Genomic DNA, 21919 nt, shown 5'->3' on the forward strand with positions numbered 1-21919 from the left:
GGACTGGCCTCCTCAGAGCCCGAGCTCAAAAGTACTAAAGCAGTGCGGAAAAATCTTGACAGAAAGCAGAATAAAAGGCAGCCAACATCCGAGCTTTGAATGTGCTGGAGAACTATTCCTGATAACGACTTAAACTAAAGACAAGAAAGAGCAATTGCCATTGAAGCTCACTAGAATTGTACAAATTGTTTTTGTCTTATATACTGTATTTCCAATCATAAATGGTGTATTGTATTTTGTAAATCACTGGACCCATTTTCCTGCCAAACAGCACTATATGGCAAAGACCTGTTGTGGTGGGACATGTCTACCTGTAAATATAGCATATGGTGATGCCTAGGTTGGTTCAGTCCTATCTCGTGGTCCTGGTGAATTTCTCTCCTGTCTCCCTGTATACTAGCAAGGTGCTTAACTGCCCTAAAACAATAAACAATGGAGACGTAGATTAGCTCTTAATAACACAAACTCAAAGATAACCAAACAGACCTTGTTGAGAAGGTATGGCTTTTAATTTTTTTTTCGTCACAAAGTTTGTTTACAAAAAAAACAGGAACATCAAAAATAAAATTGTACCTATCTATTGCATGTCATGCTGGCAGTTTGAACTACATGCAAAAACAACAATAATAATAACATTGATAATACTCATTACTGTACAAAAAAAAAATAAAAATAATGGGCAATATATCGGGCCAAACATCATTTTAAGCCAAAAGAAAAACACTCATTGAAAAAAAAAGGAGAGTTCTATAAAAAGGGTGCTTTTCCCCCTCCAGACGGAGTCATGTGTTTGTACATGAGACTTAAACCAGGGCACAAGACTCGAGACTCAAAAACCACCCAAGCCGAGAGGGCTGTGTGAAACTGCATAGAGGCAGAAAAAAGTTTCCCCACTCTAAGGACAAAGGGATTTTTTTTTTTTTTTTTTTGGGGGGGGGGGGGGGGGGGGGGGGGGGAGATAATCAGAAGAGTAAGGATGAATGTGCGTGTGCTTCCATCGCAAACACACCCCGCCTTTCATCACATTTACAAATAGCCTGTACAGTTTGAAGCCCTTACAACGTAAAGTCATGCGTCATCATCATTATGGAAAACACAACAAACTACATGAAAATATCCTTAAACCTCAACCTCTTCACTATCCCTTAGATTGACTTGGTGTATAAAGTGATATCTGAGGTATATGGTTTACTTTTATCCAACTACATGACAAACAATGAGTAAGGTAGGGTTTTTATTATTATTAATAATAATAATAATAATAATAATAATAATAAAAAAAAAAAAACTTCCCATGGCTACCCTAAACCTAGAGCAGCTTCTGTAGACAAAGACGGACATTTTCCAAATTCATTTCCAAATGAAGAGTAAGGTGTCGGGGGAAAAACATCAACACTTTATAGTCTAAAAATCTGTAAAAGGTTGGAAATGACAGGAAGAAGAATAAATTTAGTCTGTGCAAAGACTGTTGTCAGGGACTGTGGAAGTGGATGCACAACGTAAAGTCATCCATTCAATAAGGGTGACACAAGTACAAAAAGGTACACCATGTCTAAGATTGGATGATTATAACGTATGATTGTGAAAGAGTCAATCAGCGTCCCTTTGGTTTTTGATCCAGTGTAGTAAATTTATTACAAAAAATGAGTGTTACAAGATTTCAGGTCCCTCGTTGCAATGAGCCGTGCTTAAAATGAATTATTGAGAGTCCTTTTTGTCAAAGTTGATGGCATCCGTCTGCATCGCGCGGGCTGGTGTGCGTGCTGTATGTGTGAGAGGAGAAAGTCTCCTGGCAGGGCTCATTCAGTGCTGACCTGCGTGACCTGTGTGTCAGTTGTCTGGTTGGTAGACTGGATGAACATTGGCTGGGTCAGCTCCTGTCCTGCTGGCATTGTCACCTGCTGTATCTGATACAATTGCTGAGAAAAAGGAGGAAAGATTGTGAGGTTTAAGGTTGTGTGTTCGGTTTTCTGTGGGCTTTTTTTTTTATTAGATCTTAGTGGATTACACACCTTTCATTGTTACAAGATGACATTAAAAATGCTCAATAAGACATTTAATTTATGATCTTCTGATAACAATTCCCTCTACTGTTTGAATTAACAGGATTTAGAAGTGCAAATGTCCACTGGTTATCAGCCAGTAGTTTAAGTAGTTAAAATGAGACAATCCAAGAAAGATAGAAAAGCGTAAATAAGAACAATGTGCCATTTGTCACCTGAAAACAAATAAAACACTCAAATTACAAAATTGTATTTATTTGTTGCATGTGTTACCTGGCCATCAGTAAACTGGCCGAATTGCTGCTGTCCTTGTTGTACTTCTGTCTGTGTGATCTAAAGAGAGAGCAAGTTATTCACTCACTGGGATTCACAAGCAGCTTCATACCATAACTGACAAGTGTAAACACATCCAGTCATAGTTTACTACAACTACGTGCTTGGACATCAGCTGGATTTCTTGCTGTTGGAGGGTTACCTGCTGGGTGTTTGCAAGAGTCTGAATCTGCCCCTGGACCACTTGTGCTCCAGAGACGGGCTGGGCTAGGCGGATGTATTGCAGCTGTCCCGTATTTAGTTGTACCTACAGCCAACCGACACAAGGGGGAGACAAAGTTTGGTTTAGAGAAAAGGTCATTTGAGCACAGAGGTCACAGCCATTTTCCTGCTCTGGACTACAGGAATGAGAAACCTTAACGTTCCTCTAGTGAATTTTTAACCTTTTCGAACTTAACAGCTCCCATCAAATACTGATGGATGTCAAATTCACATGTTTGTCTTGCACCACAATATCAAACAACATCATGCAGCAAACACATTACACTGTAAATCATCTCTCTTTAAAAAACAAAACAAAACTGATAATTTCCTTTTCCATCCTGTCATTTCTTACTGGGATTTGCTGGATCTCTCCAGTGTTGGTGATGATCTGCTGCATGACCTGCATGGTCTGGCCTTGGGCTTGAGCTGTCTGAGCCTGACCCTGGGCTGTGGCAGCCTGGACAATCTGCACCTGCTGGCCTTCACCCACCTGCATGGCGACAGGTGCACTCTAATGCAGACAAGAGCAGAAAAGAGAAGAAAAACACAGATAAACATTAAACAGATGCAACCAGTTGTTTACGTAGCAGAAGCATGTAGTTAAGCAAGGAAGCAGTAAATCATTATCTTTTCTGGAGTACAATCAATCTTAAACCAGGAGTTGGAAGCCTAGGTATCCTTAAATTTTAAGTCTGCGAGTAGCTTATTAAGCAGGCACAATAAGATTCAGGCACATAACGTGAAAATGCAGGTTTCACGTCCTCTCTCTCTGTTCTGTCTGCAGAGTGAGATCAGGTGGTGGTTTTTAGGATCATGTGACAATCACCCCTAAAGACCTCAGTCACCTGAGCAGGACAGAGTTTGTAGGCGGCCATCACCTAAGAGGCTGTGGCACAAAGCAGTGGCCTCTTTCTCTGTGTGTGGTTAGCAAACATATGAAAGCATGTGTGTTTACCGTGATGGGCGTGCCCTGTGATTGCACCTGCACCTGCTGTAACTGCTGCATGGTGGCACCTTGCAACATCTGATGGCCGACAGAAAAGAAATGGGAAAATGAGAGAAAGACACATAGTGAGAAAGCAGCGAGTGCACAAACTCAACACAAAAACGTAAGCGTAACTGGCACGTATGCAGAGAAAGATTGAAATGTAGGAGCAGCAAACAGTGGCATATAGGCAGTTGATGACATTTACGAGCATGTTTATGAAATATGCAAGTAAAACGGGAGGAGGGTGATAAAAAGGATGATGTGAAATGATAAAAATTAAATTGTAAAAAACAAAAAAACCCAAAAAACCCCCAAAAAGAAAACATGGTGGTAACTGAACAGGTTGTTAAAAATGTATAAAATACATCACAGTTGCATTTACAGAAGCTCAACAAAGGCCAACTGCAGATTTTAAGTACTTTGAGGGTTGTTGACCTGAGAGAAAAGTGACAGAATCGGTACAGCACTGACAGTTAGTGACACTGAAAGCACCACACACAGACGCACAAATAAAGGATGTGAAATGGGAACTCGCCTCATTTTAATCTCTGCACTGACTTATACTTCTTCATCCTGCAGGACTACTGCTAACACCTTAATGCGCACTCCAAATCTGTTGTACCAAACATGACATCTGTCTGATGAGTTAGAAGTAATCCAATCAGCTCCGTCTTTCACATGGGAATTATGTCATTTGAATAGACAACTACGTAACCTTTAGTCCTGACATTACTAAGTGGATAAAAACAATCAGAGAAATGTTGCAAAGCTTCAAAATTTAACAGATTTTAATTTAAAACGGAGTTAAAATCCCACCTTTTTAAAGTGCCACCTTGTAAACAGTCAAAGATTGAGTCTACATAAGGTTAGTGTCAAAGTGTGACTTGGGACTGCAGCAGGAGCAGGAGTGTGAATCACACCAGGTCTAAACAAGTATGACAGCTCAGCTACAGGCAGTGTGCTGAAGCAGCATGAAGCATCACACCAGCCCAGCAGCAAGGCTACATGACATGCAGAGAGCAAACCGGAGAGGAGGAGTGCTCAGCAGAAAAAGTAGCAGGAATGAAATAATTAGAGAGATGAACTGAATGGTGCCCCTACATATGCGTGCTTGTTATCTCGATGGGTGGTGAAAATGCAGAACCCTCAGGAGAAAAACCTCATCCTAGGACTCTGAGTGTGTATTTGTTTGTATATAAATGGGGACGTTGTTCCATTAAGAGGTTATTGATTAACAGTTTCTCCTGTCTTTTAGCTCAAACAGGAAGTATTTATGAAGTTGAGGACAAGTTTCTAGGGCAGCATATACCCCTCTATCACTAATATGATATGCCGCTATACAACGCCTCTATTTTGGACTCAATATTACAGTAACTGTGTAAATTACTTTGTTTTTGCTTCCATAATAAGACGTATTTAAAGTTGAGTAAATAAGAGATCAGGGAACGTTCTGTTCCCTGTGTGCAAGGTGTCCATGTATGTGTAAAGCTGGATTTGCTGGGTGTGTTTTGATGTCCTATTAATCCTGCTGGCAGGAGAGTGGTCAGCTCCTACATGTTAGCTACGAATAATATCAATAAATCCAGTGAGTCAATCCAAGAAATACGAGACTCCTAGGACTTCTAGGAAGAGGACTTCTAGAAAGAGGTCATCTTTCAGGTGTTACTCCAACACACAATGAAACCAATTTTTTTCCCTCTAAAGTACCATACATGAGTCTAACGGGGAATTTGCAGAATTTGTTTTTGCAGTTGGTTTCACTCTGAGTGTTTCCTTGCGACGTGCACTACACAGCACATTGCTAACCGTACCTGTCCCTGTTGCGGCTGTGCGATGATGATCTGTCCGGGCTGGATGGTAGCCGCTGTCTGCGCAGCAGGTTGCTGGCCCTGCTGTGCGCCCTGCACCTGCACGGCTCCGGGCTGCTGGGCCAAGGTGAAGTAGTACTGCACTGGCTCTGCTGGAGCTACAGACTGACGCATCTCCTCCTGAGAAACATACACACATTGGACGCCTATCAGTCCGTTGCATCTCCATGAATTATTTTTAACGGTGTAACGGTAGACCGAGTCTGATAAATAACTGATGGGATGTGACTGGGGAAGAGTAATGTAATCTGGGTACAAGATCCATCCATACTGGTTGATAACATGCAATGCAAGTCTGGAGGCATGCTGAGGTGATGTGTTGGTGCTAATCAGCCTTAAAATTTCAATATTACAACCTGTAATGCTAAAGGGGTAACTTACAAATCGAATGAAACTTAATAATGTGATAACCGCTGGCATGCTTTCCCTGGTCCAGCAACAGAAATGTAACATCAGGGTTGTCAGATAAATCAGGGCAGTTCAGCACCTTAAATGCTGAGCTGGTATACAGGTGTTAAACTTAAAACCCAATAAACTGTCCATAAACACCGAGCCATATCATTTTGTTTTGTAATTCACTAATGAGCAGGCTTCGTCTTGATGAGGTTTCTCCATCACCAGAAGCGTAAACACCCCTCTCCCAGCTCCATGACAACACAGCTGAGAGTGTAGGATGTTTACATGTCTGGAGACAGTCTACGTGACAGCAAATTTAAATATCTCACTCCTCCATCTTTGAAAGTTCCTTATACATCAATTTAATGTAACTGATATTGGCCATTAATCGCCTGCCATAACATTTTAAGCAGTTTTCTTTCAGCATCTTCACTGAGTTATGTCCTGACCGGAGTCATGGTTTTAACACTTTATTATAGCAGACACTGTATGGTACCAGCTTCCACAAACTAGTTTAATCACTGAGGTTACTGTTGGCGGTCTGAGGCAATAAGACGCTGCAAACATCCGACTGAAAGCCCTCGCTGTCAAAACCTCAGCTTCCAGTCAAGGATGTTTACAGCACCTCCAGGTTGCCAACAATGGAAAGTACCTGAGATGAATACCCAAATCATCAGCTCTTTATCCTGTGGTAACTTTAATGAGATACCAGCTGTTTCCCTGTCACAGTGTAGGTAATAAATACTATAATGAGGCCGCTTTCCTACCTGTCGTTTGGGAGGCTTCAGGTCGTCCCGGGGCACGATGTCAATCAGGAAGTCAAACTGGTCGAACTTTGTTATTGCCATGGCAATGTCATTCCTCTGTGAATATAAAATATAAAGAGAAAGTCAAGCAAAGAGGTCAGAGCTTAATTATGCTAATTCTATATGCGCAGCCACCTATTTATAAACATGCCTCTAGGTCTGAGGTCATCACTCCCAAAACAACCAGACAAGGGAGATTTGAATACAGTTCCTAGTAGTACTTAGATGGGTGTTTGCTTTAATATTTGAGTTTAAAGGATACATTTAGAGCTTAATCAGTTAGTCAGCTCAAACCTCTAGCAACACATGCAGTATACAAAAGGACTGTGTTGCTAGACCAACATATCTTCATGAGGGTTATCATATAAAAGGTATTACGCAGGGAACCAAAAACACCCTAACACATTCATCCACATGCAAATCGACCTCTAGAGCACCCAAGTCAAAACATGCTGGTCTACCCATAAACGTCTTTGTTCTACACGAGTTTTGACTTCTAGCAGATCAAATTGATGATTAATTGTGTGATTCACTAACACTGTCTCCAAACAAAACATTACTAAAGGCAAACGGAATAATAAACCCACCACCAGAGGACCACAGTGAGAATCGCACATGTGTGTGTGAGATAAGTGTAAATGAACAGGAATGACACTTTCCTGCCCTCATGAGCACATGCTCTGCTTCTATACCCCTTCCTATATCCACACCAGTGTGCTGTCTCTGTGGAATTTTCCACAGGATATTGGCTGTCAGGACCCCCCACCCCCCTCCATTGTGACCCTCCCCTTCACTAGAGGCTATATTTAGTACCTTGATTAATATCTGGTAACATCAGGTCACATCCACACTTGTTCTATTGATGAGCGTTGCTATGGTGACCCCAATTGGCGTGCCCTCTTCACAAAAGGATCAGGCTCTACATGTGTATGCGTGTGGAAATGGAGGGCACCACTTTCCCTCACTTAGGTAAATGAAAAAAAATCCTGTATTCATGAAGTGAAGCATCACATGCAACTAATGCGTCATCTGTAGTGTACAAGGCAATTAACGTGTGCACAGTCACAGTAGATGAAGTTTCTATTTTAAAGTGTGCACTGCAGAGCTCTAAAAAACAGTTTCTTGACCAATAAAAAAAAAATAAAAAAAAATAGGACTACCATTAGGGACAGAGCTATATTAACACCAAAATGAGTGTACTTCCAAAGCAGGCCTTCAGCGCAAGACAAACTGTGATAAGATAGATTTTCTCCTCTTTCTACCTGCGTTGGCATACACAAACATATCCATGGACTGCTAATCTCTCAGAGGTATGTGAATGGATAAAGTGGACTTAAGGGCTTTCATGTTCTGCTCCACAGTTTTTCTCTACTTGACATCCAGGTGAGACATACTCCAGACTGATTTTTCTCAACCGCTTCCGTCAGTGCTTTCATGTTCTCCGATTCCTTTTTCATCTGTATCTTTCCAGGCCCCACCTTTATTCAACTCTGGTACAGCAGAGGATGCTAAATGGCACCAGGGGAAAAGTGGGTCACCGGCACCCGCCTGGATTTGCTTTTAAAGTGAATGGAGGGAGAAGGAACTTAACAGAGAGACAGTCCTCAAGGGGATGCTGGTATGGGGTCTCTGCTTGTACATGCACACTTACACTGGCACTTAGTGAATAAGAAGCACGAAACCAAAAAGCTAGCCAATTGATGTCAGAGTGTGGGAAAAGGGATGAATTTGGGAGACAGAAAGAAGAAAGGTCAAGTAAGCATTACAACTGGGGCTGTGTGTGTATCAGGAGGTCCAATCCACTTAAAGTAGGATTTGCTAAGGATTACAAAAAAGCATGTCATATGGAGGAGTTTAAATATAAACAAAAAAGATATGTCTATAACCTGTAGTGTGCGTCGCTTGTTGTCCTCAGTGTGGATCCACGCCCTGAGGGTGAGCTCTGTGATGAAGATCTGAGCTGCTTTGGCAAACAGGACCGGAGCTTCTGCACTGATCATCTGTACAGTAGAGATAGTGTTACACCTGGTTAAACACACCCAGAGTCCATCAATCAAACATCAGCAATTACATGAATCGCTCAGGACCTCAGTCACAGCCGGCCACATCAAAGTCACAGCTGCTGCAAAAATAACCAACAGATACATTCACTTGTTAAATAAAGACTGCGTAGTTACTAGCATAGATGCTTACGCAGAGTTGAGTGGGTACCTTTAATCCATTTCTTTCTGCTCATAAGCACTGAACTCTAAAATCAATTCCCATAAAAATGTATTTCTTATATGTTCATAATAGCAATGCTTAAATGAACAGTTGTACTGACGCTATAACACTCACACATGCTTGCACTGCATCTGTGCAAGGTGCTGTGTCAGGACGGACAGAAGGGTCTTTCCTTCAGATATGTTAGTGATCTCCTGATCTCTTTACCGCTGTAAGCTGCTGCTTAACTAAGGGGATAGCATTCTTGACACGCCATACTCAAGCCACACACAAACACAGTGCAGAGGCTTTCTTTTTAGAGGCTATGAACAATCCTGGCTGACAATCAGGTGCAATGGGGGGGGGATCACTCCTCCATGACTCATAACTGCCTGGTGGAGTGGTTCCTTCTGACACATCAAAAAAAAAAAAAGCCATGTTAACCTGAGCAGATCTTCAAATGTAGCAGTGGTATTACAATATGGCCAAAATCAAAGCTTTTATCTGTAATAACTTGTAATATTCTTCTGGTTCATTTTAGCCATTAACATGAAGTGCAATTCCCAGCAAAGTGGGTTTTATTTTAAAAAGTCCACAAGTGGAAAAAAAGAAATCTTAAAACCAAAAAGCAGTTCACTGCTACAAATGTCTGCATTAGCAGCTTTTTACATAAATCACATTAACTAGCTACTTGCTACACTGCAGGTCTTGCAATGTCACAAAATGATGCCCAATTATTCCTTCACGCATCGATAATGTTTTAATGTAAACCCATTTCATACAAAAAAAAGAGCTACTATCACCAGTGGCTGCTGAATGCAAAGAGTTGATACAACTTTTTAATTGAAAAATTATCTTTAATTATGAAATAATAATTGCATCTTTGAGTCCATTTATTGAGTGGTCTGAGCACAAAAAGCCACAGACCAAGAACTTGATAAGAACCAAGCTTCAAATGAATCAACAATTTCCAACACGGCAATACATTTTTGTCAGAAAATAAAGTTAAACTAGAAATATCAAATGGGTAACCAATTAAATGAAAACAACAGAACTACATTTTGCCATAATTTGTCCTGTCCCAGGGGACTGGAGTAGTCCCTTCCATATAGATGGATCACGAGAGGTCACCGTGTGGTCTGGTATGTGAATTATATGTTATGTAACTTCACAGTTACCAGACACAACCCAAATCACCAGCTATGGAACGTTTTGACCCAACACGCTGGACAGAGCTCTTTATTGCACGTCTGTCAAAAAACACCATGAGAAAATATATCTGCAGGGAAGTGGAGTATCACCTCACAAGATACTTTTTTTTTTTATTTTGGGGGCCTAGGATTAAGCTATACGTTTCCCGCTTTTGATAGCATGTTCTTTAAAACAAGTATGACACACCCTTCATGAAAGGCATAGTAATAAAGATATCTAGTTCTTTTTAATATACACCCTCTCTCTCAGTTTCATTATTCAGGTTCTCCTCTTACCTTCACATCCTCATCCAACTTCATGATTTTCTTGATTCGGGCTAAAGGCAACTCCTGCACACGGAAATCCTTCTGAGGACAACAGATTGATACAGTTAAGTACAGAATAAAGCTGAAACTGCGACTTTTTCCTTTTTTTCTGTATTATTTGTCTACGTACCACAGTCAAGTTCCTGATCTCCTCCATGACACGAGGCCAGAAGGACTGCAGTGTTTGCTGGGCATCGCTGCCCGTGGCTCCAAAACCATCTCCAGACATCTTCTAATCTGCTCAGAGGAAGAAAAGAAAGAAGATGAGATGGATACAAGAAAACGATCGATCATTACAAAGCAAAAAACAAGCAACATGGAGATTCAGAGACAGATCAAGAATGTAACACCATTGCAAAACAAGGCCTTACTGCACAGAGCTCTTCCTGTGTGTCAGAACCACATATCCTATCAAAGTCTATAATTATAATACAGTGAAATTGAAAATAGAACCCAGGCAGGCTTCTATTATTGTCCCTGTGGGATGTTGACAAGCCTAAGAACCCACCAATAGACCGGCTGCACACTCCATGATTATGAATGGGTCCCTCACCTTTGGCACATAGCTGCAGCTCCTCTACAAACACACGCACATCATGTGGAAGTCAACTGCTTTTGGTGAGCCCGCAAGTGAACAATGTTGAAGCAACAGACGCAAGAGAGACAGGTGTGTTTGTGCCATAAAGAAATAACCTAATGGCAAACTGACAAATTTGCAAAGACACGCAGAGACACAAACCATCCAAATAAATTGAAATAAATTCCTGCTAACACAGCCAGAGCTCCTACAGAGGGTCTGACGGTTGAAAGAGGATCCAGCAGGTTACTATGGCATGCCAGGAATCTGCTGGAGGAATATTAGCCGGCCTGTCTGAGCATGTAGAGCTTCAAGTGCCCTGAGCGTTGCACCTCACTCTCCCCCTTTTCTCCCTACCTCGATGAAAAGATTGAGCAGGAGGGAGAAGACGGAGAAACGTGAAGGGACAGAACAAGAGATGAGTGTGTAAAGCTACTCAAGAGAGACCGGATGTGTTTGTGTGTGTTGCTGTGGGAGGGCTAGTGCCTTGTCCAGTTCAGCATTAATCCAGCGCTAAGACAAAGTGCCAAAGGCTTTAGATAGATACTTTAGGGGAAGTAAGAGACAGACAGGGCCACAGCAACACTGCTATGCAAACCAGCTATGTGGGTCAAACAAGACAGAAAAAGGGAGACACAGAGTGGAAGAAAAGGAGATATGTCACTATAAAGAAAATGTTAGAAGAATGAGGGGGGGGGGGGGGGGGGGGGCTTCTCTCTTTTTCTTTTCTCACCCTGGGCCAACAAACATGAATAGTTCCATGTCTGGTTCAGCTGACAGACCAATACAATACAAGAAACAGCCTTTCAAACACGCCATCCAGTGTCTCTCCCTCTAGGTTCAGTCACAGCTTTGTTGTAAGGGACTGTTTGACTTTGGGGCCACATCAGCTCTTTTAACTGCACTGCTTAAGTGCAGTTATAAATATTTTAAACCAATGAACGACTGATTCTGGATGCAGGCTCGTTACCTGATTGATTTTTGACAGGAAAGACTGAATCTCCTGCAAGTTGCATCAGTAGAATAATATAGAAGAAGCACTGCTGCATCCTGTTCTGTTGTTCAGTTTTCGACAGACAGTAGCCTAAATCGATAAGACAGAATGCCGGGTGAGAGAGGGGGGAGAGGGGGCTTTATATAAATCAATCAGGCCGCTTGTAGCTATGGCATGCCAGGCTAGTGATTGACCTTGACAGTGTCTCTCCTTCCCTGTCTGACGCTCCAGTGTCCAGTTGCATTTCAAGGTTGATTGAAAACCTGCAGTCTCCAGAACAATCCCAGCATCCCACAGGGCAGGAATGACTGATGGGAATTGTAGCTTTTTTTTTTTTCTTTTTTTTTTTAAATTCCTCCATTCTTCCCAAATAAGACAGGTGGACTGACCTCTGCCAGTTCTTTTGCTGCCTCCAAGTACTTTGCAACAGCATGAACCCAAAGACGGAATGAACAAAATAAGCATCATCCACATAACACATCATCTTGTAAACATCAACTGTAAACAAGACAACCTTTGGTATCAATGAATGTGCATTGTATGTCAGACTGTGTGGTTCAAACTGCCTAAATAGGATGATTAGAAACAAATAATTAGGCTTAAGATTGCAGAAGCCCTATCAGCGATAAAACGGCAACTATAAAACACATAAACCTCCCAAGTTCCTCCTCCTGCGCCCTTATACACTTCACTTCTCATAAACTAAAGCTGTTAGAGTGTGCCAATATCAAACCACACACAAACCCCCAACCCCCTCTTTCTGACCCTGTGACCTTCAATGTAAATATACGCAACTACATTAACCACAGCGGCAAAAGGAGGGAGGGGAGGTGCAGGGGAAGTCGATATGTGAGAAGAAATGAGAAAGCATATGTGAGGAGAGGCATGCTAAAGCGTGAGAGAGGAAAAAAGCAACAGAACAATATAAGCGAGAGAGAAGGCTAAGTGTCAACATGCCCTTGAGCATTGCTCCTCCAGCTTGGTAGCATATTCTACCGAGTATATAACTGCATAACCAAATTGCCCAAGGCTTTGCATCAATGGAAAGTTTGCGTGGGAGCCTATTCCGCTGACTTTGTGCAACACCTTCTATGGTCTGGGCCTACCCTTGTCAAATAAACACAGTGAATGGGGCTATCCTCTGCACGAAAAAAAAATGTTGAATCTCCTCAAAAGCTAATAAATGTCAACACTGTAAGACACGAAAAAGGTCTGGAGATTGATGCAAAGTCAAGACGGCTTATTTTATCTGAAGGGATAAGCACCATTTACCTCCATATTTCAGTTCAGTAAGCTTTAAAGCACTACTTAAATGGAAACTTGTACTAGTACTAAAGAATTTTCTTGCTAGTCCAGTTCACTTCTTACTACTTATGGGGAGCGTTATCAGTCACTCAAGATAAAGTCTCTGTAAATGTTGTGCTTGTGTTTGCTTTGAAGCAGACTCGCTATTGCTAAAAATTCCAAATTATTCTGTTGAATCACGCAATGAACTTGACAAGCTCATTCCTGCTGCGTTGTTCTAATCTGCTGCTGTTGCTATATTAGGGTACATGGTGTTGTTCTCTGCTGTGCTTCTCTCTTCTCCTCTTCCCTGCAGCTCTGTTGTCCTTCATCAGGTCATTGAGACAGAATCGCTGGTGTTGGGTTTCCTTCAGCTCTTTTCTATGTGTGCATCTTTGAGGACAAACGTCTCGACCTCGTCGACTTCGTTCCAACACAGCAACTTGCTCTTCCTCCTTCAGCAGCCCCTACAGTCTCTTCTCCTAGTGCTTCCCTTCTCCCTTTATCACTCACGAGTATGCTTTTCTTGCATTTTCTGTCTTGTCTTACTTTCACCTGATCTCTTTGAGAAAGTCAACGCTGCTCGGCTTCCAGCAGCTGAATCAGCGCTAATGCTGTTCTGCCAGCCGGGCCCTGCATCTCTATCTCATCCTCACCTCCCTCCCCACTCTTTCTGGCACGTCACATTACGTGGCCATTCACAGCAGCACTGGCGTCTCGCTCGAACTCTGACATCACACCGCTTTACATGAGCTTTCAATTCCTGTCCAAATAAACCCGATAGGACCCCGGCTAGATGGCAGGCAGAAATGCAGCAAACTGGAAACAAGGAGATAGTATCGCTTGGCTGATCCGTTTTGGTTTTTTTTTTAAAGATTTTAAAGATAAGTGAAAGAGAAAAGAAGAAGAAGCAATGTGCTTCTTTCTGCACAGTGACAATGTGCGAGATAACAGAGTTGGAATTAATTAACTGGTCTCTAGTTAAAGTGAAATGTTCTGCTTTTAATTGCCCTCTTAATGACCTGACAATCTGTGTAAACTGAGCCCAATTCTGAGGAGCATATTTGAAAGTGAACAAGTCGAGGCAGTGTGGGAGAACCTGAAGCCCTACTCGAGGCTACCGAGTGAACTTTTCACTGAGGTGTTTCAGTATCGCTATCACCGTCATGGATGATGAAGAAGCAGGCAGCTCATCTCAGATCTCTCTGTCACGTCACGTGTAAGCAAATGTAAAGCTAAGATAAAGTGAATCATATACTGAACCTTTATATACTTATACTGAATCTTCAAAGCTGGTTGACCATTTTTAAAGTAATATTAAATATGAACATAAAGAGTTATCACTATCTAACCATTTTTTCAGATTAGTGTACAACTGCATGACAGCTACTACAGCAGCTGAGTTAATTTTAAAGAGTGACTTCTTGTTTTACAACTCTCCTTTCAATTCCCAAGGTTATCATATCTTTGCACATATAAAGACAACTGAGTTGACAGAAGAAATAGATTACTTTCGGTTTCTGTGCGTATTATAACCTCAGAGTAACCTTCTGCATTGTACCCTTCACACTTTCAAACGTCAGCCTGGACAAAGAGTAAATACATACCCACATAGACTAGTTACCACCAAGAAGAAAGGTGTGATTTTTTTCTAAGATATAATACCAGCTATTGGATAGTCACTGGTCCACTGAGAGGTCTTAGGCAAGAAGTTAAATTTCCACATGCTGCTTTGTCACAAAACTGTCAGTGATGCAGAGTGGGCATTTCTGGAGGAAGGTCACGTAAGGTAGAAATCTGCTCACATAAACCAAGCTATATCATTTGGACATTTGAGAATCTAACCAATGTTTAATGATGACTGTTTAATAAGACAGCTTTATCCTGATTTAGTGCACTCAGTCTGTTGGAACAAATACAGCCTAAGTAACAAACGTCACACTAACAAACACTGATGTTAAATCGTGGTCATAAATCCAATGAGTGTATGCACAAATTCTCAAATATTAAAGCACTAACCGTGCTGAACCCGATCACAAATACCAGTCAGAAATAAACTGGCAAGGATACAGCATACAGGGTAAATGATCTACTCAGGAAAAAACAAAAAACAAGAAGTTCGCAGCCAAGAATTACAGATTAACTACTCAAATGCACGCAGTGGTTTCACAGATGGTGGTACAATTAAATATGAACAGACAGGATTTTAATGACACACATGCTCACTTTGACCTACAGCGTAACATCCTTTTGGCATGGCTGGACCGATCTAGCCGACCCAACGGCCCTGTAAACTTTGCCCTTGGTTCTGCTTCAAGCCAACTCCAGGAAGTGCTAGTCACTGATCTCCCAAGGTCATTCAACAGAGGAGAGAAACCAGAGAGGGGGGGAGGGAGAGAGAGAGAGATGAAAGAGAGAAGGGGACGGAGAGGGGGAGGATAGAAAAGAGCAGGTTTTCCAACTTTCACTGCAGCACTTAAGTGACCCCAGCGGTTCAGGCTGTGTACTTTCTAAGAAGCCTAATGAAAACACCACATAATGTAGATACTAGCTGTGTTCTGCATCCCGCTTTTAATTTCACTTCTTCTTGGGCCTCTCCTTCCCTCTGCATGTTCCCTCTCGGTGCGGTTGGAGAGACTGCAGGAGTCAATCTCACATTCCTGTGACCTTCATCCAATGCTAGGCCCAGTCTCTGGCGTCAAAGTAGGCAGGGCTAAAGGCACCTGCATATTACAAGCTGGGATACAGCCAACTCCCCCTGGGTGCCGACACACACTGTCTTTAGTGAAAGTGTACACATGTAAGAGCACAGTGGGGGCGTTAACAAAAGAGTAAACCTACAGTTGCTGTGGTCACCTTAGTGATGAGCGGAAAGGCCTAGCTATGTGCAAGAGGTTTGCGTGTTTCGTTTACTTTTTCCTCCCCTGGTGTGCCTATGGTTCGGCGTAGGGTACAAATGATATTCAAATCTCATGCAGACAGCAGCCAACCCTGGGATTTGGCAGCAAGGGCTTCAACTTAAGAGTTATTTTTAGTCTCCCTCTCTCAATCTCCCTCGCTCGCTCGCTCGCTCTTTCCCCAACGGGACTTTGTTTTGTCAAAGGCACCAATGGAAACTTTCAATTAGGGAGAAAAGGAGGAGAGAGGCACGGAGTCAGAGGCAAAGTGAGAGAAGAGGCACCCTACACAGATTCCATCAGAAGAGATCAGATCAAACTATTAGCCTCCTCTGCCCCTGAAGCTGACAGGCTGACAGTCTGTCCCATCTGGGTGTCTGGCACTGTCATGGTGAGGGGCCTGGGGGGTCCTGAGGTCACTGCAACCAGCTGCACCTCCACCCCTGGGGACTACTGACGCCAACAGTGACAACAACTCTCAGAGATATCCTCTCCACATATACAGCAAATCTTCTTTTAACATGGATGTCTTCTTTGCTGCTGAACTCTGCGCCACCATCTGCCACGAAAATGTTAATTGGGACATTAGGAGAAAAAGTGGGGTCTTGGCCAGCGACCCCAAGACTCTGGCCACAGGGCCCAAGGACACCATCGAAACAGCAGAGTGCATCTAAGCACAAAGTCAGTATCTGGCTGCCGTGCACTTCTATGCAGTCGATAACGGGGCACTGAGTGCGTGCTGAAGCGTGTTTGTGTGTGCACACTGGTCCAAAGTCAAAACAAGTGACATCCAAAGACAGTGTAATAATGCAAAGTGAAATTCGACGATGAAAACATAATGCAAAACAGCTATATTATTTTATGAACACCGTTCTGTAAAACCTTATAGCACTGAAATGACAAATGAAGGACGTAGATGACAGCCATGCACGTAAATACACAAATTGCACAACACCAATCTCCCAAGGTGAGAACTACAGGACAGGTGAGGGGAGGGGGAGGAAATGGGAGGGGGAGGGGGAGGATGGCTGTAAAGGACAGACATCTCATCGTTGCAGAGTGATGGAGAAACATCAAAAAGTGGACATTTTAAAAAAAACAAAAAAACAAAGACAACTTAAGGTCTTCTCGCTGTGTATGTGTTCAGCTGTCAGACTTACCCCTGTGCCCTTCATGGTGAACGGCCTGGAGCACAGCAGAATAGAGAGAAACAGACAGCCCTGTCCAAGTCTCCTTGAAAGCAGCAGCAGAGGCAGCACAGAGGTTGACAGAAAAACTCTCGTGCTCCTTCACTTCCTTCAGTCCCCCTGATCGTATCAACAGACAAAAGGCACTCTGGCTGGCTTTAAAAAGGCTTTAAGCCCGGACACAGAGCGAAGAGCGAGCCCCCCCTTCTTCCACCCCTCCCTCTTTTCTCTCTCTCCCCCACTCTGCCTTTACACATTGCCCCGTCTCCTTCAACAGCCTCCCAATGTCCTCTTCCAACCTAGACATACAACCCCGTCTCTGCTGTTTCTCTTCAGCCCAAGTCCCCTCAACTCGCTGACCTTCTCTCCCTTTCTCCTCCTTTTCTGCTCCCTAACCCTCCTCCTCCTCTCTAGCCGGCGACCCATGTGTTTGTCTTTGAGGTGACCCCTGGCCTGGTGCAGAGAAGAAGGTGAGAAGGAATAGAAGGACCAGCACAGCGGCAGGCAACAGCAGGCAAACAGTACAGCGGCACTCCCGACTCACAGACAAAAATCTCTAGCCTCCTTCCCCTTTAACATTCAAGAGTAATCAATCTAGCATGCTACATGATACTCAAACCCCGCCTCGCAGCCAGCTCCCACCTCACTCCGATATTCGAAACCAATGAGACGACTGTGTCCTCATACACTATTGGTAGCCACACACACCAATCAGCTCTGACAAATCCCCTGCTCCTCCTCTTTCCTCTGCCCAACCCCCTTTTACCGACAGCCAACTTCCTGCTCTAAGTTACCTTGAGCTGCAGGATAGGGGTCAGGGAAAAGAAAAGAGGAAGAGAGAGTAGACATGAGTATAGATGGAAAAGAGCAGATAAAGTTGTGGAAAGCTCTGCAGGGAGTGCGTGAGGGTGTGCTGGTTGTGGCTTGCCTTGCCATTGTCTGTCCTCAAGCGATCTCTACTTCTCCTGCTGCTGGACGGATGAGAAAGCTTCCACGGGCTGCTCTCTGACAACTGCTCTCTGCTTATTTACAATGTCAAACTAAATGTCTCCCTAAGCCCCGCCTGCGCTCTGCTTGTACAGGCTGATGGCAATGTGATGCAGGCAGCTATGCGGGCCCCTTATTGGCTGAACCAAGTGCCAGAATTGATGCCGCATGTTGCATCCACATGATTTAAAGTACAAAAGCATACTAAACAGACTCCCTGTCTCATACCTGTGCACGGTCTTACATGCACACCCACACACATGCACATTTTGTCCTTGCATTCTCAGTTATCCTTGCTCACAGTCACAGGTACACAACGAAAACATCTAACCTCCAGCCAGCCTACCTCTAACAATGAGATCACATCACTCTTAATATTATTCTAACAGAGGAACAAATATGTCTACATGCATGGTCATGCATTATTTATTCAGAATATGAATTAGCTAGATAAACTGCATTCAACAAATTTTTTGACTCATGTGAACATTTAATGAGGCAACTTAACGCAACCACTATAAATCCCATGACATCCTACACAGTGTCAATCAAATACACACAATAAACTATTCTGTGCAAAACAAATCAATGGAGAGCCTTTGTACAAAATGGAACAATCAGCTGACTAGATAGCAGTTGTGGAAGAAGGAGGAAAGAAAAAAAGAAAAAAGAAAAAAAGAAAGAGTTCATTTGACTCTCATCCTATTTGTGGATAAACAAGACTTAAGAGATATGGGTGAAAACCCGTAAACAAAGACAATGTTGTCTTGACCCCAAAAACTGTGCTCACAGCAACTTCCACAATGGAAACGTCATCAAAAAAAAAACACGTCAGCAATGTCACACAATGTCCTTCTTGTTAAGTCTCCATTGCTTAAATGTGCATACTTTCGACACAAAAACCTTTAGTGTGCAACTCAAGAGAGTGATTTTAGTACTCATGTGCACAACTCATGATGTTTAATGCACCACCTACGGCGTAAATGCTTCTACTTCTAATGGGCAAACCTGTTAAAAGCTTAGAGAGTAAACTGCTGAGATGTGACCAAGTGGCGGTGCAGCCCGAAGGTTAAGCTTTAATAAAAAATAAAAAATATACAGACTTTAGAGAGGAACACATCCAGCTACACAAGAGTCAGGGAAAGATAATAAACTGCCCTATCAATGAAAAACTGGGGTGGGGGTGGAGTGGGGACCGGAAGGATGGAGAAGGACAGAGAGGAGAGTTGCTACAGGATGGGAGGGGTAGAACAAGTGGAGGGAGGGCGAGAGCACAAGATAGACTCAAGAGAAACAAAGCTAAATGTTCCCTTTACTATTTTTGTGAGGAGCATGGGGACTAGAGCAGGTACTACAGACATCCAGTTAATGATTAGAGCAGAGCTGCACAAAGACTAATCTCTCCACTGCTGTTGCCATGCTCGAACAGCTCTCTGTAGCTGCATTCAGCCTACCCAAAATGCCTCAGTAATGACACCTGGCAAGGTCACCACAGAAATGAGACCTTCCCATGACCTGTACTGCCCATAGCAGGAACATGTTTGCTTTCTCTGACGCTGTTTAGAGATAAACATGCACCAACCAGACGTTGGGTTTCATAAACACAGCAGCTACCCTGAGGGTAGCCAGGCCAAGCCATGCATTCACCTGCAAACATGGAAAAACACATGAGCACCTGCAAAACGACATGGTAAGCTGGGTGACTTGCACACAGCTTACTTAAGCTGTCTAAGGTGCTCTAATATCCCAGGCTTTTTAAGTATGATCTCAACTGCTCAATTAAACCTACACACAAATGATGACGTAAAGCGTACCTCCTCTAGTGAGATAAAGTATACTAAGCTGCACACCGTTTTTGTCCCGCTGATAAGAACTGATTAAACTCTCCTATTCTTTATTAAGTTCTTATATTCGTGGGAACACAACAAAGAGACTGTATTGTTTTCTGCACACAGGTCGTAGTGAGAATGGGGTGAATATCTGTTAGGTTTAAAGCATAACTAAACTAAATATTAACTTGGTGCAGCTTCATGTTGTATGACTTTGTTTGGTTAGTATGGTTGAAAATACAGCTGTATTCATTAATTAAACATTGTGTGAAGATTTTTTTTTTCCAAGTACTAAATAGTGGAAACAAAGGCATGATATAGTCGTCACAGGGAATTCACACGAGGACTAGAGAAGCTTTGCTCTTTAACACCCCAGCATTTAGCACGGAGGTTGACTTCAAATAGTCGCTACATTATAAGGTTTGGGTTTCAACACAGCGGCTAACAGGAGCCACTGAATTCAATGCTATATTCAACGCTAGCATACGGAAGCCGGTATATATTCGTCACACAAAGGATGCTAAATAAACTACAAAATACTAAGATGCACTGTAGTGCTGTCGTACCCACTGTGAAATGCTTAACGGAGCAGGCGTAGGAAGACACATGCAGTATACTAGCTAATAGGATGGTCACTGCCGACGGTGACTTTATGCTAACGTTAGTGGAGTTAATGTTAGCTTGCTGGGGATGCAGACTGATGAGCGCTGTACCGCTCAGCGTGTGTAATTTTAATTACCAGCTGACAGCGAGCCCTGCCAACATATGAAAGTTTGCAAAGGTTTGCAATGCTAGGAAGAAACAGTCTAACCAATAAAGACAACGTTTGGATCTGTCCTTCAGACCAATCAAACCTCGGACTAGATTCCACCAATCAAGGTTTTTAGGGCTAAGTTCGTTCTGCAACTGGCGCCATTCGGGGTCAGGCGCAAATAGCCAGTCTGTCTGACAATCGCTCAGATATGAGCCAAAATGGTGGACACAAAACATCAGTTTCCTGAGCGTCCGTGATCCTTTCAGCGGGCCACCAATAAGCGCCTCAGAGAGCGGGGAGGGAAATGGCGCCTATGTTCATCTTCCAAAACAATCGTCTATTGGTCAAGAACAGCAAATGAAAAGAAGCGAAGTAATTACCGCTACCTCCAGCCAACACGGACAACTTTCATGTAAACACTCCACATATAAATGAATTTTAATTTCTTACTCACTTTCTTTAACGGGTTCGAAGTGAAGTCCAGCTCAGCGTATTATTTATTTTATTTAGCCTGCAAGGGGAAACAAGATGGCTGCTATTCGAACCGGAAAGAGTCCAACGCGATGACGTAGAGGTTACGTTCCCTGAGAAACAGCGTCAGTTTTTTTTATTTTTATTATTTGATTCACTAAACAGTTAATTGCTCAGGTAGTCTATATATCTCCAAGTCCTCATTTATAGTAAAACTGGCAAAGTGACTTGGAAAAAACAACAAATACATTTTATATATACATACACAGATACACAAAATGAGCATCGGAATGGGGAAAAAGGTGATTTCATTGACTTTGAATGACGCATGGCTGCTGGTCTGAGTATTTCAGAAACTGCTGATCAACTGAGATCTTCACAGTCAACCAAAAAAAAAAAAAATATATATATATATATATATATATATATATATATATATATATATATATATATATATATATATATATATATATATATATATATATATATATCCAGTGAGTTCTCTGAGAGAAAATGCCTTGTTGATGTCAGTGGTCAGAGGAGAACAGACTGTTTCAAGCTTAGAGGAAGGCATCAGTCACTCAAATAACCACTCATTAAACACAAATTATGCAGCAGCGTA

At 42.6% G+C, this 21919-nt stretch overlaps 1 protein-coding gene across 9 annotated transcripts; it reads right to left on the reverse strand.

Annotated features, from left to right (window-relative positions):
• Positions 1-737: 737 nt before the first annotated feature.
• On the reverse strand, positions 738-21396 carry nfyc (nuclear transcription factor Y, gamma). 9 transcript variants are annotated; one of them, XM_065470919.1, is made up of 11 exons: positions 21281-21396; positions 10448-10554; positions 10288-10359; positions 8485-8598; positions 6560-6655; positions 5340-5516; positions 3496-3564; positions 2893-3051; positions 2479-2583; positions 2277-2336; positions 738-1919 (listed from the first exon to the last, which is right to left on the reverse strand). In XM_065470919.1, exons 2-11 carry the CDS (start codon positions 10544-10546, stop codon positions 1800-1802), a joined length of 1071 nt encoding a protein of 356 aa, XP_065326991.1. In that variant the 5' UTR covers positions 10547-10554; positions 21281-21396; the 3' UTR covers positions 738-1799. The 9 variants fall into 9 exon arrangements, with proteins under 9 accessions (XP_065326991.1, XP_065326993.1, XP_065326992.1 ...); XM_065470921.1 differs by lacking the exon at positions 21281-21396 and adding an exon at positions 20639-20726; XM_065470920.1 differs by lacking the exon at positions 21281-21396 and adding an exon at positions 18185-18302.
• Between the last annotated feature and the right edge of the window lie 523 nt (positions 21397-21919).

The sequence above is a fragment of the Pelmatolapia mariae genome, linkage group LG22, assembly GCF_036321145.2.
Source record: "Pelmatolapia mariae isolate MD_Pm_ZW linkage group LG22, Pm_UMD_F_2, whole genome shotgun sequence".
Taxonomy (NCBI): domain Eukaryota; kingdom Metazoa; phylum Chordata; class Actinopteri; order Cichliformes; family Cichlidae; genus Pelmatolapia; species Pelmatolapia mariae.